This window comes from Trematomus bernacchii, unplaced genomic scaffold, assembly GCF_902827165.1.
Source record: "Trematomus bernacchii unplaced genomic scaffold, fTreBer1.1, whole genome shotgun sequence".
In the NCBI taxonomy this organism is placed as follows: Eukaryota; Metazoa; Chordata; class Actinopteri; order Perciformes; family Nototheniidae; genus Trematomus; species Trematomus bernacchii.
Window position 1 is genome coordinate 151,081 of NW_022987609.1, and position 13,496 is coordinate 164,576.

Here is a 13,496-nt window from a genome sequence, read left to right on the forward strand (position 1 = left end):
GCTCTATATAAACTACAATAATAAAATTAAATGATCGTTAAACCAAATATTCTATGATAACACTTTGAAATGTGCTTTTATGGAAAGTGATTATTTTATACATTTTTTATACTTGATACTTTTGTGCTTTTACCCAAGTAACATTTTGAATTCAGTTCAACTTTCAATGGAGTATTTTTAGACCATAGTGTTCCTGCGTTGGGGAGGAGAGTAGAGCTGTGTTGTGTTTGGAGGAGGGGACTTCATCATTTAAAGAAGTAACAAGTTCCTGGTTAGCCAGTAAAGAAAGAGAGAGTCAGTGGTAAACCATCAGAGTCTCAGCATGAAAGTCTGTCACACTTTGATCTGCTTCTTCTTCCTCTTCTGTGAGTACATCACTTTATTTTCATGTTAGTAATTGAATCATTTTCCTTTTTATTGAATTAATGAAAGTCTTACGAGTTATTCAAATCTTCCAAAGTTAGGCTTTTTAGTAGCTTCAAATGTGTGTTTCACTTCCTCAAACAAACTGTACATCATCATTAAACTCAGTTATCTTCGTCTTACTGAACGAGTAAAACTAAGTCATAACGACTGATTATTTTGTAAAATAATGTACATGCTTGATTTTACTGTTTTCATAATCATTTAATCTGCAAATTATTTTCTTGATTCATTTATTAATCTTTTGATTTTTATTCTTACTATATATACATGCCGCTAATGTTAATTTTGACTTATTATATTTGTATCTATCTAATTGTTTTGTTTAAGTGGTGTGGACATAAAAAATAAAAGATGATGTACTATTAGGATTTGCCTTAATGTAACTCTTAAAGTTACAGATGGAGACTTCAAGTAGTCTTTGTGTCTAAAGAAGGATAAAGATCTCAGACCAAACGGTAACATTAACCTGCAGTGCTGATGGTGATCTTCAGTCACAGGCTGTGGTTTAACTCTGAGGATCTGTGTTCATGTGAAACAGGAAGTGTTGTGATCAGACTGCAGCATCCTACAGGAAGTACTGACCACTACTAATGATGGCTCATCTTTTGTTCAGCTCTGCAGGATGGAAACACCGGTCTCGTCAGTGCCCAACTCTCTGTCTATTCAGGAATTGAAGGAGAAAATGTCACAGTTCAATGCTCCCTTTCTTGGTATGAAACCAGGATGTTCTTCTGTAAGGAACCATGTGAACAAGAAGACATTCTCATTGAAACAACTGATGCCACAGCTCAGAGAGGCAGATACAGCATTGATTATAAAGATGGAGTTTTTTTTGTGACCATCACTCAGCTGACCAAGTCTGACTCAGGACGCTACAGGTGTGGTGCGGATACATCTTTGACACGGACTTCATACAAGTATATTGAAATCATCGTCGTGGATGGTGAGTTTTACTAAAAACTGAATTTTCTTCCTTGTCTTAATAATAGTTTTACCTTTTCACCATTAACTTATCTTAATCCTACATGTCTTCTGAAAGTAACTCATAAACCGAAACTGACACAAGTACACAAGTGTATTTTAATATTATTGTTTAGAATATTATTGATGAAGAATTTAATACCGGGGGCACGAGCATATTGATCTGTTGTCTCTGTTCTTATCTGAATGAAGTAGATCCTATGGCCGCTCTGTGTTCTGTTAAAAAGTAAGACAATTAGTAATAGATTGAGATCAATAGACAATATTAACAACTGAACTGGTGGTTTGTGGCTGCGGTCGGGCTTTAAAGGAATACTTTACCCCCAAATTACCATTTTTAGATTATCTTGAATTTGATAACTTTTTCTAGCATGACTCCACGGTGAACAAAGAATCCAAAAATGGAGAAAAGTCTTAATGAATGTTAAATTAATTTGGGCCTGTGTTTTACTATAGCAGAATATATATTTAAACATCCGTTAACTAACTCTAACACAACTAATGCTGTATAGTCCTAATGTCATTTACTGTATGCTAAGTACTTCCCTAAAACATGCATTCTGCTTAAACCTCACCATTTAAAACACTTCTGCATAAAGAGACGAGCTCCTCTTTTCTCAAGAACAGTTAATACAGAAGTGTTTAGATAAGTCATGTTTTAGGGAAGTTATGAGCAAATTAATTTAAGGAAACTCAGGCTAAGTAAAATTATTAAAAAACATCATTTCAAGAGGTCAAGAAATCCTTTCAAAATATGTCATTCTTTGCAACAGATCATTTTCCTTAAGATCACATATTTAATTATCAGTTAACCTTAATCAGATACAAATTACAAAGCCAACGACTTTATTAAAGCATTCAAATCTAATATTAATCCAAAATAAAATGATATCAAATCCAATTCTGGGCACAGCGAAAGATTATGATTTGCTAAATCTCCTTGAAAATATTTAGTTAAAAATCCGTTTCATTAAAGAGTCACACCTTAACCCTCAGTGACTGGATCAAGTTTTTAAAACACACACATGGTGAAACTAAGATTTGTAATCTACACATTGTAACTTTTGATTGTTTGTTTTTTTCAACAGCAATGCTGGATGGTGATCCTTCTGCAGAAAAAACAATCGATGCTAGAACTGGAGGAAATATTGTAGTTCAATGCAACTTTACTCAATATAGATACAAGAAGTACTTCTGCAAGGAAGAATGTGAAGGAGGAGACAATCTTGTTGAAATGACTAGTAAATCAGATCAGGAAAATGGCAGATACAGGATCAGATATACTCATAGATTTTCAACAGGATATGTTCTGTATGTGAGCATCAAACAGCTGACCAAGTCTGACTCAGGATGGTACAGGTGTGGTCTGGGCATAACTTCCTCTAGAGATCGATACCAGAGGTTTAGGCTCATCGTCACTGATGGTGAGTTTCTGCTTGATAATGAAAATGTTTGTTCTTGTCTCTGAAGACAGTTTTCACTGACAGCTGCTGATGTTTTAATCTCTCAATTTAAAATAGTTCAGCTGACACTCACATGCACTCAGGAGGATCTCATTTCTCTCATCAGGACTTCTTTGTGTCTGCTTGTTTTTGTTCACAGCTCTGACCACTTCTACACCTTCATCATCAGTCCCATCAGCATCCTCAACAACAACAAACCAAAGTGAAAGTTCCACAACTACACCAGCCTCCCCTAAAACCACCAAGCATCCTGAAACAACTAAAGGTACATCCACACCCTCTGTTTACTAGATAACGTTTCGACATAAAAGAGCATGAGAATGGCCATCACATTCTTCCATCATATCGTTCTTTGCTTTTTCTACAATCACATCCTGTACATTTTCAATTAGCATCTTTCAAAACACATTACAAAAGTTGATTCTAAAAGGCTGAACCTAAAAATCAGGTTCCCAGCATACTAAAGATTTACTCTTTTAGATTTTTACAGTATATGGCAAATACTGTTGACCTGTTGTCTTCCCCTAAAGATAACTCCCCCCCCCCTTGAAAAACAAAATGGATTATGGGTACTCAAGTGTTGGATGTCATGGTTTACATTTAACTCTTCAAACAATGTTTTAAACTCAATTTAAAAGCTCAGCCGACAGACACCCAGGAGGATCTCATTTCTCTCATCAGGACTTCTCTGTGCTTGTTTTTGTTCACAGCTCTGACCACTTCTCCTAAAACCACCAAGCAATCTGAATCAACAACTGCTACAGGTACATCCACACACTGTTTTTACTAGAAGTTTCAACAACTTTTGAACATTAAAGAACATGGGAATGGCCATCAAATGATTCCATCATATTGTTCTATGCCTTTTCTACTATCACAACCTGTACATTTCAATTACCATCTGTAAAAAACACATTACAAAGTAGATTTTAAAATGCTGCACCTTTTAAATCAATACTACATCTATTCTATTTCGACAGTATATGGCAAATACTGTTGACCTGTTATCTTCCGCTAAAGATAACCTGTCCCCCCCTCTATAAAAACTAAATTGATTAGTGGGTACTCTAAGTCTTAGATGAATATGTAATTCTTCAAACACCGACAGGTGTGATCCTGTATGTGTTTCTGACTCTGGTCGTCCTGGTCATCGTGTCATCACTGTCTGTGCTGGTATTCTGCAGGAAGAGGATTTGTAAAGCCAAAAGTGAGGAACCAGGTAACACACACCACACCACACACACACACACACACACACACACACAACACACACACACACACACACACACACACACACACACACACACACACACACACACACACACACACACACACACACACACACACACACACACACACACACACACATACACAAACAAACATTTCTCACTGAAGAGTTGTAGTTTTCTCTTGACCAATCTTAACTTTAAAAGCAGACGCACAATTCTTAAATAATTTTCTCACACAAAATGTCCATCCCCCATCACCAGATTGGTGTACGGATATTCATTTACAGCATTAAGAATAACCCAACTGCTACTCAGTCTAAAGGTTTTGTTATCACTGGTTATTGTAGAGTGACAATCCTTCAGTTGTTGCTAGGAAACAGATGCTAGATTTATGCTTTGTAAGTTTCAACATCACGAACATAGAACATGTTAGTATCTTTGCAACTACACATTAATACGATTTAAAAAACAACAACATATATTTAAATCTATATCACACCTGACTGCAAATCAGTCTATCTACAAAACGTATGCCATTTATAAAAATAAGCTTTTCACAAACACACACAAATAGAGAGAGCTAAGAGGATAGCTTCCTCTATTTTGGAGACCAAGTGAAGTCAGAGGATCAGAGGCTTTTTTTTAAGTTCATATGCATTTTAGAAACATGTAAAGCCATTGGTTGTTAATTTTTTTCATTGAAACTTTATTTTATATACTTAATCAAGTTTCTTTAGTAACTGCAATTTGGCAGGGTGGTTAATGATTAAATATACTGTATATTGTGTTGTTTACAAACTCACATCTATTTATCTTGTTTTACTCTGATTTTAATTGTTGGCCTAAATATTGGTCCAAATGGGGAATGTGTGATTTCATGTTTGAAAATCTGTTCTGAGTCTTTTTCTCAAAGTCCTGTTGTGTTTTTCAGAACCTCATGAGGAAACACAACATGCTTCTGCACCAGAGGTGAGTTTGAGGAAATCTGAGAATCATATAATACATTCTTCTGAAGACCAACGAAGTGTACGAGGGTCTATGTGAGATCTCCTGGGGAAATCTCTTTAATTTACCCTTACACTGTACGCCAAATAAACACAACCAAATCGAGCCAAAACCAATTTACCACGTTGTTGCTGCAGCTAGTTTACAAAATACAGTAAGGATAAACAAGTAATACAATATTGTCTGCAGTAATATAATACGTCTAAATATGGAAAAAATACCTAAACAAACACAACTTATTTTTGTTTTGATGACATTACTTCACAACCAAGTCCAGTTGCTTGTTTGTTCTGTTGTTAAAGACACATTTAATCAAGCAATGTTGTTTCCTCCAGGCTGAAGACGACCCGAGTCAACCCGCCTACTCTGAGATCAAATTTGTCAGCGTGGACTCGTCCCAAAGCGGTTTCCACGGTGACGCTGAGTGTGTTATCTACTCTGTTCCTCGGGTGGAAGCTAGCTCTGATGAGCCCCCTCTGTACTCTACTGTTAACAACCCCCAATAACTCTCACAGTCTGGCAGAAGAAGCTGGTGTGGATTAAGCAGCTGTGAAAATATTCTGAAACAGAGAGATGTTTGTGGGAATATGTACGATTATTTATCCATTTACTTATTTCAAACCTGCTTTGAATGACCTCATGTGATGATAAGTCCAGCTCTGCTCTAGTTCACAAGCGTGCGGCTTCAACAGTTTGCTTCAGGTCAAAGCTGGTTGCACTTATTGTAAGTCCCTTTGGATAAAAGCCTCAGCTAAATGATATGTAGTTTAATGTAAAAAGCTCTTTTATGGCTTCAATTTATTTATAAAGTTCATTTTATTACACTTGATATGGTATTACAGTTATCTCTGTAAGATAGACTGTTCTAGTCAAGTTAGCAGATTAGCATAAGATATATTGCTCCGAATTAGCTTTGACTATTAAATTGACTATTTTGGTTAAAGGCTTAATTTACAGAAATGTTTAATTATAGCAGAATATAAATAAATAGATATGAAACTATAGATGTGGTCAGTACGGGTAACAAGATGCCACTCCTCATACTGTTACGTAATGTGTCCTTATGACTTGTTTGTATTGTTTTATACTGTACATATATTTGGATTTGTACAATTTTTATGGAGTTTTATTTTTTATATTGTATTTTGTATTCGACCTCTTCCTGCTCTGTACTCTGGATAATTTTCTCAGGATAAAAATAAAACATTTCTGAAATGTGTTCGACAATAATATGTTTTTTTGGCTTAAAACAAAGTACACTTTTCCACACACTTAACATTAAATTATTTAAATGTTCAAAGCAAAAGATATTATTTTGCTGCATTAAGTTACAAAGTTTTAAAGTGAAACCATACGTGATACACATGCAGGTGTTAGAGAGGAGAGTCCAGCTGTGAGTGTTTTATTTTAAGCAGGGACTCCATCGTTTAGAGAAGTGAAAACGTGTTGGTTTGCCGGTGAAGAAGAAAGAGAGACAGCGTTCAACCATCAGAGACTCGAACATGGACGTCTGCCACAGTTTGATCTTCTTCGTTCTCAGTGAGTACACTTTGTAGTTCTGTCATTTCTCTATAACGTCATCTTACTTTCTGTATTTAATGTTAAACTCCCCCTGTGTGACCATCAGCTGTTTGTTTGTTTGTTTGTTTGTTTGTTTGTTTGTGTGGGTAAAGGTGTGACCAGCCATGAGTAGGAGTCACATTATTTGTATTTAATATAAAAAACGTATGAGCATATTCCTAATGTATTTTTAATCCACAACTTTTTTTTACATTTTACCTTCATCCAAAGGTTTTTACAATATAATTGCAATCAACCACGAAGATACAAATTCAGCAACAATCCTGCAAACACATACGCTTTCAAATACATTTCTCACAGCCAGGTTAGTTGTTATAGTCTCACTTTGTAGTTTTCACATTGGGTCTGCTGAGACTTCACACAGGAAACTACCTCTATAACACAATAAGAGAAACCTGCTAGAAGCTCCCAAAATAAATCTTTCTCAGGAAGTCTCTGCAAATGCATGCTTTTGTGACTTCAGGGTTGATTAATCAGTCAATATGCCCTCTTAGATTTAGAACTCCAGGGTTCATTCACTTGCTTTTTCTGGAGATTTCAACGTGTCACCATCTTAAGGTTTGTTTGGTTGTCATGGAGAAAGGGGGTTTAAAATTAATTCAGCAAATTGAACTGCATTGACTTAAAAAATGTGATCAACTAATGTAAATACTAATGGTTATTTTACGATAGAAAACTCAAATGTAACACCTGTAACAGCTTCTAGTGCGACTGAATGTATGAACACTTGACATTGACTGTTTATGGGTACATATGTAAGTGTGTTTATAAAGTCTGAAATAAAACTTTGCAGTGGCTGATGTTTTATTTTAATGTCATATTAACTTTATATATTACAGAAAACATTTTAATGCGTAATGGAGCTGCTACTATGTTGTATGCCATTAAATAGGTTTATCTCGTCTTATATGTTAAAGTGGACCTATCATGCTATATTTAAATGATATATTGTAGGGCCATACCTATATAAGGTATATTTATACGTTTCTGTTTTCAAAATACCAAACAGATCATGCATTTTAGCCATGCCTCATTTCGCTCTATGTGCTGTTTGCTGTCTACGGGGCTGATCTCTGTGAGCTGCAGCTGACCACGCCCCCCTGCAGGACAGGGGAGCCGTGCTCTGGGGCCTCATTTATAAAGGGATATACGCTCAAAAAAATGGCGTACGTCAGTTTCTACGCAATGTTTGCGATTTATAAAATACTAACTTGACGGGAAAATGTGCGGTCCTCCACGCAAACTCTAACCCATGCGTACGCACTAAGCACAACAACGGGAGAGACGAGAAACTGCGACACCGTTGGCAGAAGTAAGAATGGAGAGAAATTATGTGGAAATAATACCATAAATAAAATGTTACCTCTCATTTATCAAATATGAAGAATTCATTTTCAAACATTGATTAAAGCCAATCTTAAAATGATTAAACAAACGCCTGTTTGAGACTCCTCAGTGCACACAAAAACATAACTTGGAGAAATAAATAAATACGGATATGTTATTTAAAACCACCTCGAATATGTTGTGTTCATGTTATGAAATGTTTTCTCATAAATGATGCGGTAAGCAGGAGGACAGAATTACGTCTAAACTGACGCCGTTTTGCATTTCTATAGGTTGTAGATACGAGCGTGGTTTCATATACTATCACGTTTAATCGTGTTTTATGCCATTTGCCAAGACTTGATAAGTCGCTCGTAAAACACAGGAGGTATGGAAACTAAGAACACCATATGTGGTAAATTGTACAGCTAATATAACACAACCCATTAGTTGTATTTCCTTTAACTGGTGGATTATGGATATATAGTTGCTGATCGACAGCTGGAACACAAACCACCAAATACAACAAAATAATTCAGATCCAGTCGTCATGACTCCACTCCGGAGGGATTCCCCGATCATTTCTTACAGTTTCTCATCAAGGGGGTGTCTCCTGTCCCCGGTACAAACACACTGCCTGAGGAAGGTTAGGTTATGTGTATTTGTTTTGTCATTAACTTTTTTCGGACCACTTATTTATTTATTTTGGTGACGATCCGACCTCCATGCTGCTACTCTGGTTCAAACTGCATCCACCAAACAATATGATTTATCTCGACCTCCCCAAAATAACCAAAATCTGACACGGTGCGAGATGTCTTTTTTAGCTGTTCGGTCGTAATTTCCTGCGATCTTCTTCATGCAGTCAGTCAAAATGAATGAATTGGAGTTTCTTTGACTATGTATAGGCAAATATGGGCGTTACGAGTCGATTGTGATTTATCAAGGGAAACAGGCGTAGGGAGTGCCGTACGCAGTTCCCTCGCCGGTACGCAATGTTTTGTGAATCGGAAAATGGCGGAAAATGTATGTACCTATTTTTTACTACGTAAGCAACCTTCCCACGTGAATCCTACGCAAGGCGTTATAAATGAGGCCCCAGATCAGCTGCTGGGCTGTCAGAAGAGGGGGAGAAAAAGAGATCTCCGTCCTCCGTGTTTTATTATATAGAGTCGTTATTCATTTGTTTTAAAGCTCAATAAATAACAAAGAAGACCTTTGACCGGCACTTTTCTCATTTTGTCCGGAAGATTTCAACTTTAACGGACATCTTGACCGGCGAAAGAAACTGAAACTGAAACTCTGCCGCACAGTCCCCTCGTTCCTTGGAAGAAGCGGAGAGGTGGGTGTTTGTCATCTGCTGGTGGACTAACCGGAGAGAATTACAGTGCTTGCCTCGACGGGGAGGGATTGCATTGCATTAAAGCAGCGGGAGCAAACGCTTGCCTCGGGGAGGGAGAAAAAAAGCCACAGCGGAGATTAAACAGAAGGGTAACCATGGTAACCAAGTCTTCTTCGCTGCTTTTGTGGCATACTACAGCGCCACTTACAGGCCTGGCATATGTACTACAGCGTCTCCAGCACTTTCGAACGGCAATGGCCGTGGCTGTCTCCTCCTGATTGGTGGAGTTGGCCCAATAGCCGTAGCGCCACTTTCCTGACGTCAGGACAGTGTTCAAATCTGGATCAGTTTTTATCAGATCCGTTGCAGCCCCTTTTTTAGAGATTTGGGTATGGAGGAAAATAGAGAGGGTTGTGTTTTCTGACACTTGGTGAGTTCCCTGGAACACCGGGGACACATATTCATGTATAAAAGACGTACAAAAGTGCATTTTGCATGATAGGTCCCCTTTAAAGGCTTTTTTTTTACATAACTAACTGGTTCTTTACTTGAGCATTTAAATGTAATGCTTCTAGATTTTATATTTGTTTACTCAACTATAGATATCTGACACTCAGTTAGGCTACTTGTAACATTTGACATACGAAACATGATGATATGATGCAGAATGTACTACTTATATACAATTGGCTCCACCTTGACACACTACAACATTGTAAGGCTCCGACATGTATTTGTTAGACATAAAAACAGAATATACTATTCTATAATAAAACAACACTGTGAAATTGAGAGATGTGATTGGTGCATAATGATAACTTTTACTGAAACTGAAAGTACATTTTTCTGATAATTACTAACATTTTGAATTCAGTTCAACATTCATTGGAGTATTTTTAGACCATAGTGTTCCTGCGTTGGGGAGGAGAGTAGAGCTGTGTTGTGTTTGGAGGAGGGACTTCATAATTTAAAGAAGTAGTTCCTGGTTAGCCAGTGAAGAAAGACAGTCAGTGGTAAACCATCAGAGTCTCAGCATGAAAGTCTCTCACACTTCGATCTGCTTCTTCTTCCTCTTCTGTGAGTACTTTTCTTTATTTTCATCTCAGTAATTTAATATGTTTCCTTTAAAGTATGTATTGAGTTAATGCAAGGCTCCAGCAGTACGAGTTATTCAAATATTTCAAAGTTAGGCTTTTTAGTAGCTTCAAATGTATGTTTCACTTCCTCAAACAAACTGTACATCATCATTAAACTCAGTTATTATCTGCTTACTGAACGAGTAAAACTAGAAGTCACAACGACTGGTTATTTTGTAAAATAATGTCCATGCTTGATTTTACTGCTAATGATTATTTTCATAATAATTTAAAGGGCCCATGTCATGGCCATTTCCACTGATCATAATTACATTGTTGAGGTATACTAAAATAGATTTATACTGTGCAATTTTCCAAACTCACATTGGTTTCGCATACAGCATCTCTGTCAAGCATGTGTATTCAGCAGTATTCACTCTCTCCACTAAACGACTCGTTGGAGCTCTTGCCCCCCCCCTCCCTGTGAGCCTAGTGTGCTCCGATTGGTCAGCTCGGCCACTCTGTTCTGATTAGTCAACCACCAGAGAGGCTCCGCCCATGTCTAACAGTGCTTTTTCTGGCTGCTCTCAGCTGAACATCAGTCTTATCATGGCGTCGGTACAGCCGTATATTTTATATGCCAACTAACCGAACTGTACCTACAACTGTTGTTATAGAAGAGTGTGACGGCCCCAGGGCCTTTGTCTTACGATGGGGTGGAGCTGAAGAGGCTAATCAGCGCGATCACGGACACCTGGCCGGAGCCGAGGTGCTAGCCAGCTGCCCGGAGTCAAACGGCGGCCCCTCTCTCTCTCCAAAGCAGCTCAGCGATCCTCTCCCGTCGACCACCTATCTCTGCATTTACCACAATAAATGTGCCGTGGTTTTGTAAACTCGTGTATGTCTCCTTGTCTTTCCGTTGTGGCCTACGAGCCGGTCATAACAAAGAGTAAGTTATTTTTACCCGTTATAAACTACTACTGTTTGATGAGAAATCAAATCATGGTTTGCTATATATGAATGATATGTTATAGGAGCAAATAATTCAGGGAAGAAAGGATAGGCCTACTAAGTATTTCCATTCAACTTTATTTTTAGAAATGTACAAAATGAACGTAAATATACATATATACACGGTATATCGTCAATTACTCCCCTTTGTCGGCATCTTGCCTATAGCAGCCGGGGCTTTTTAGGCCTCAGTGTGGTAGTCCGGTCCCCGTCATGTATTGTCCGGCAGGATCTGGCTGGACGAAATCAAATGCAAATCACAAAATATTAGAGAAACTTAGTTGTTTTAGATTCGTTAGTAGTAGTTGTGGTAGGAGTGTGGATCTATCTAATGAACAGCTTGCCTGCTAATATGCTAACCTAGCTTTGTTTACCTTGGTAGCTAACACGATATGAACGTTAGCTTGGAGGAACGGCAACTATAATGGAGTGTAATAAAACTACTATGAACAAAAGCTAGTGGTTCATATTAGGCTAGCAATAACGTGTTTATAATTGCAATATTATGCGGGTATTCTGCTACGTTCGGTCATACATTGTAACTTGCATGAATACATTGTTTTGCGCTAACATACAGCTAGCCTCGTTAGCTATACATGCAGTATGTACATGTACTGTCACAATGTACGGTAAATCACCCGGAGTATACTGTATGAGTATTCCGTGTGTGTGACTGCAGACATTCTCCTGCCATGACAAACATGTAAGGCCATCTGCTGACATTGTAGTTGATATATTTAAACGCTAGCAACGTAGCATAACAAAAATGTTTTTCCGACCAAACTAAGGTCTAGCTCCGTCGTTAGATCGGTAGCATACACGCTACGCCAGCTATAATGTAATTACGTTTCGCGACTGACTGTACGGTAAATCACCAGGAGTATACGGTCTATGACTATTTCGTGTGTGAATGCAGACATTATCCAGCTATGAGGAACATGTATGTAAGGCGATCTGCTAATATTGGAGTTGATATATGGAAACGCTAGCAACTTAGTTAGCCCAGTTAGCACTATGTCAATGACTTAGGAGTCCGGTTTACACATTTAACCAGTCGTGGTAGATACCTTGTTTGATAAATACACAAATAACAATGCAAACTTACAGGTTGTGTACCCGAATCTTCCCCTACTCCAAACGGTCCAAACAAACTATAGCCTCGTTGTTTGTGTAGCTCGGTAGCATACACGCTCGGAACGCCAGCTATAATGTAATTACGTTTCGCGACTGACCGTACGGTAAATCACCTGGAGTATACTGTCTATGAGTATTTCGTGTGTGAATGCAGACATTCTACATACATGTATGTAAGGCCATCTGCTGATATTAGAGTTGATATGGAAACGCTAGCAACTTAGTTAGCACAGTTAGCACTGGCTTAGCAGTCCGAAACATCTTTACACATTTAAACAGTCGTGGCCTCAAACTGGGCAATGTTTTGGAAGCTTTCGTCTGTGAAATGCCGGTTCTTCGAACCTCTGAAGGAACAGTGTTAAAAAGAAATTTCAACCACTGACTTCGTCGTGGTTCTTCCGTCGGTAGGACAAACAGCTCAGATTTCTCTTCACATTTCAGGAAACAGGTCCTTGGCAGTGGCATGACTGGATCGATTGTGAACTGAACCAGAGCTTCCAACAGTAAATGTTAGGCTGGCAGAGGGTGCGGCCAGCGCCACTGGGTGTGACCATAGCTCTTCGGGATTGGTCCATTTCGTTCCGGGTACCGCATGACATCAGGCCGTACCCGGAACTAAATGGAAGAATCAAATGGGCAGTGACGTATCTCCAACGAGGCGTTTTGGGGAGGTATTTTCTGTGTTAGAGTTTTACTCGCTACAGGGTGTACTTTGAGGGTTTTGACTCTGCACACCGTTTACATGCATAAAAACCTTCATAACACACAAGGGGACGGGTAATAACCGGAAAAGCATGACATGGGAGCTTTAATCGCCAAATTATTTTCTTGGTTCCTTTATTAATCCTTTGATCTTTATTCTTACTATATATAAATGCCGCTAATGTTAATTTGATCTGTGTTAATGTGAAACAGGAAGTGT

General features: G+C 38.2%; 1 protein-coding gene across 13 annotated transcripts in view; it reads left to right on the forward strand.

Annotated features, from left to right (window-relative positions):
* The first annotated feature begins 292 nt into the window (after nt 1–292).
* LOC117483359 (polymeric immunoglobulin receptor-like) overlaps nt 293–13,496 on the forward strand; it is a 29,250-nt gene continuing 16,046 nt past the window's right edge. For 3 of the 13 annotated variants that reach the window (XM_034131659.1, XM_034131663.1, XM_034131669.1), the window contains exons 1-4: nt 293–365; nt 1,040–1,369; nt 2,496–2,831; nt 2,977–3,135. In XM_034131659.1, the coding sequence (XP_033987550.1) occupies nt 323–365; nt 1,040–1,369; nt 2,496–2,831; nt 2,977–3,135 (868 nt within the window). In that variant the 5' untranslated portion in view covers nt 293–322. Of the gene's footprint in view, nt 366–1,039; nt 1,370–2,495; nt 2,832–2,976; nt 3,136–3,580; nt 3,635–3,978; nt 4,090–5,030; nt 5,069–5,439; nt 5,934–13,496 lie in introns of those variants that run through there. The other 10 variants (XM_034131665.1, XM_034131661.1, XM_034131658.1 and 7 more) reach the window with 9 other exon arrangements.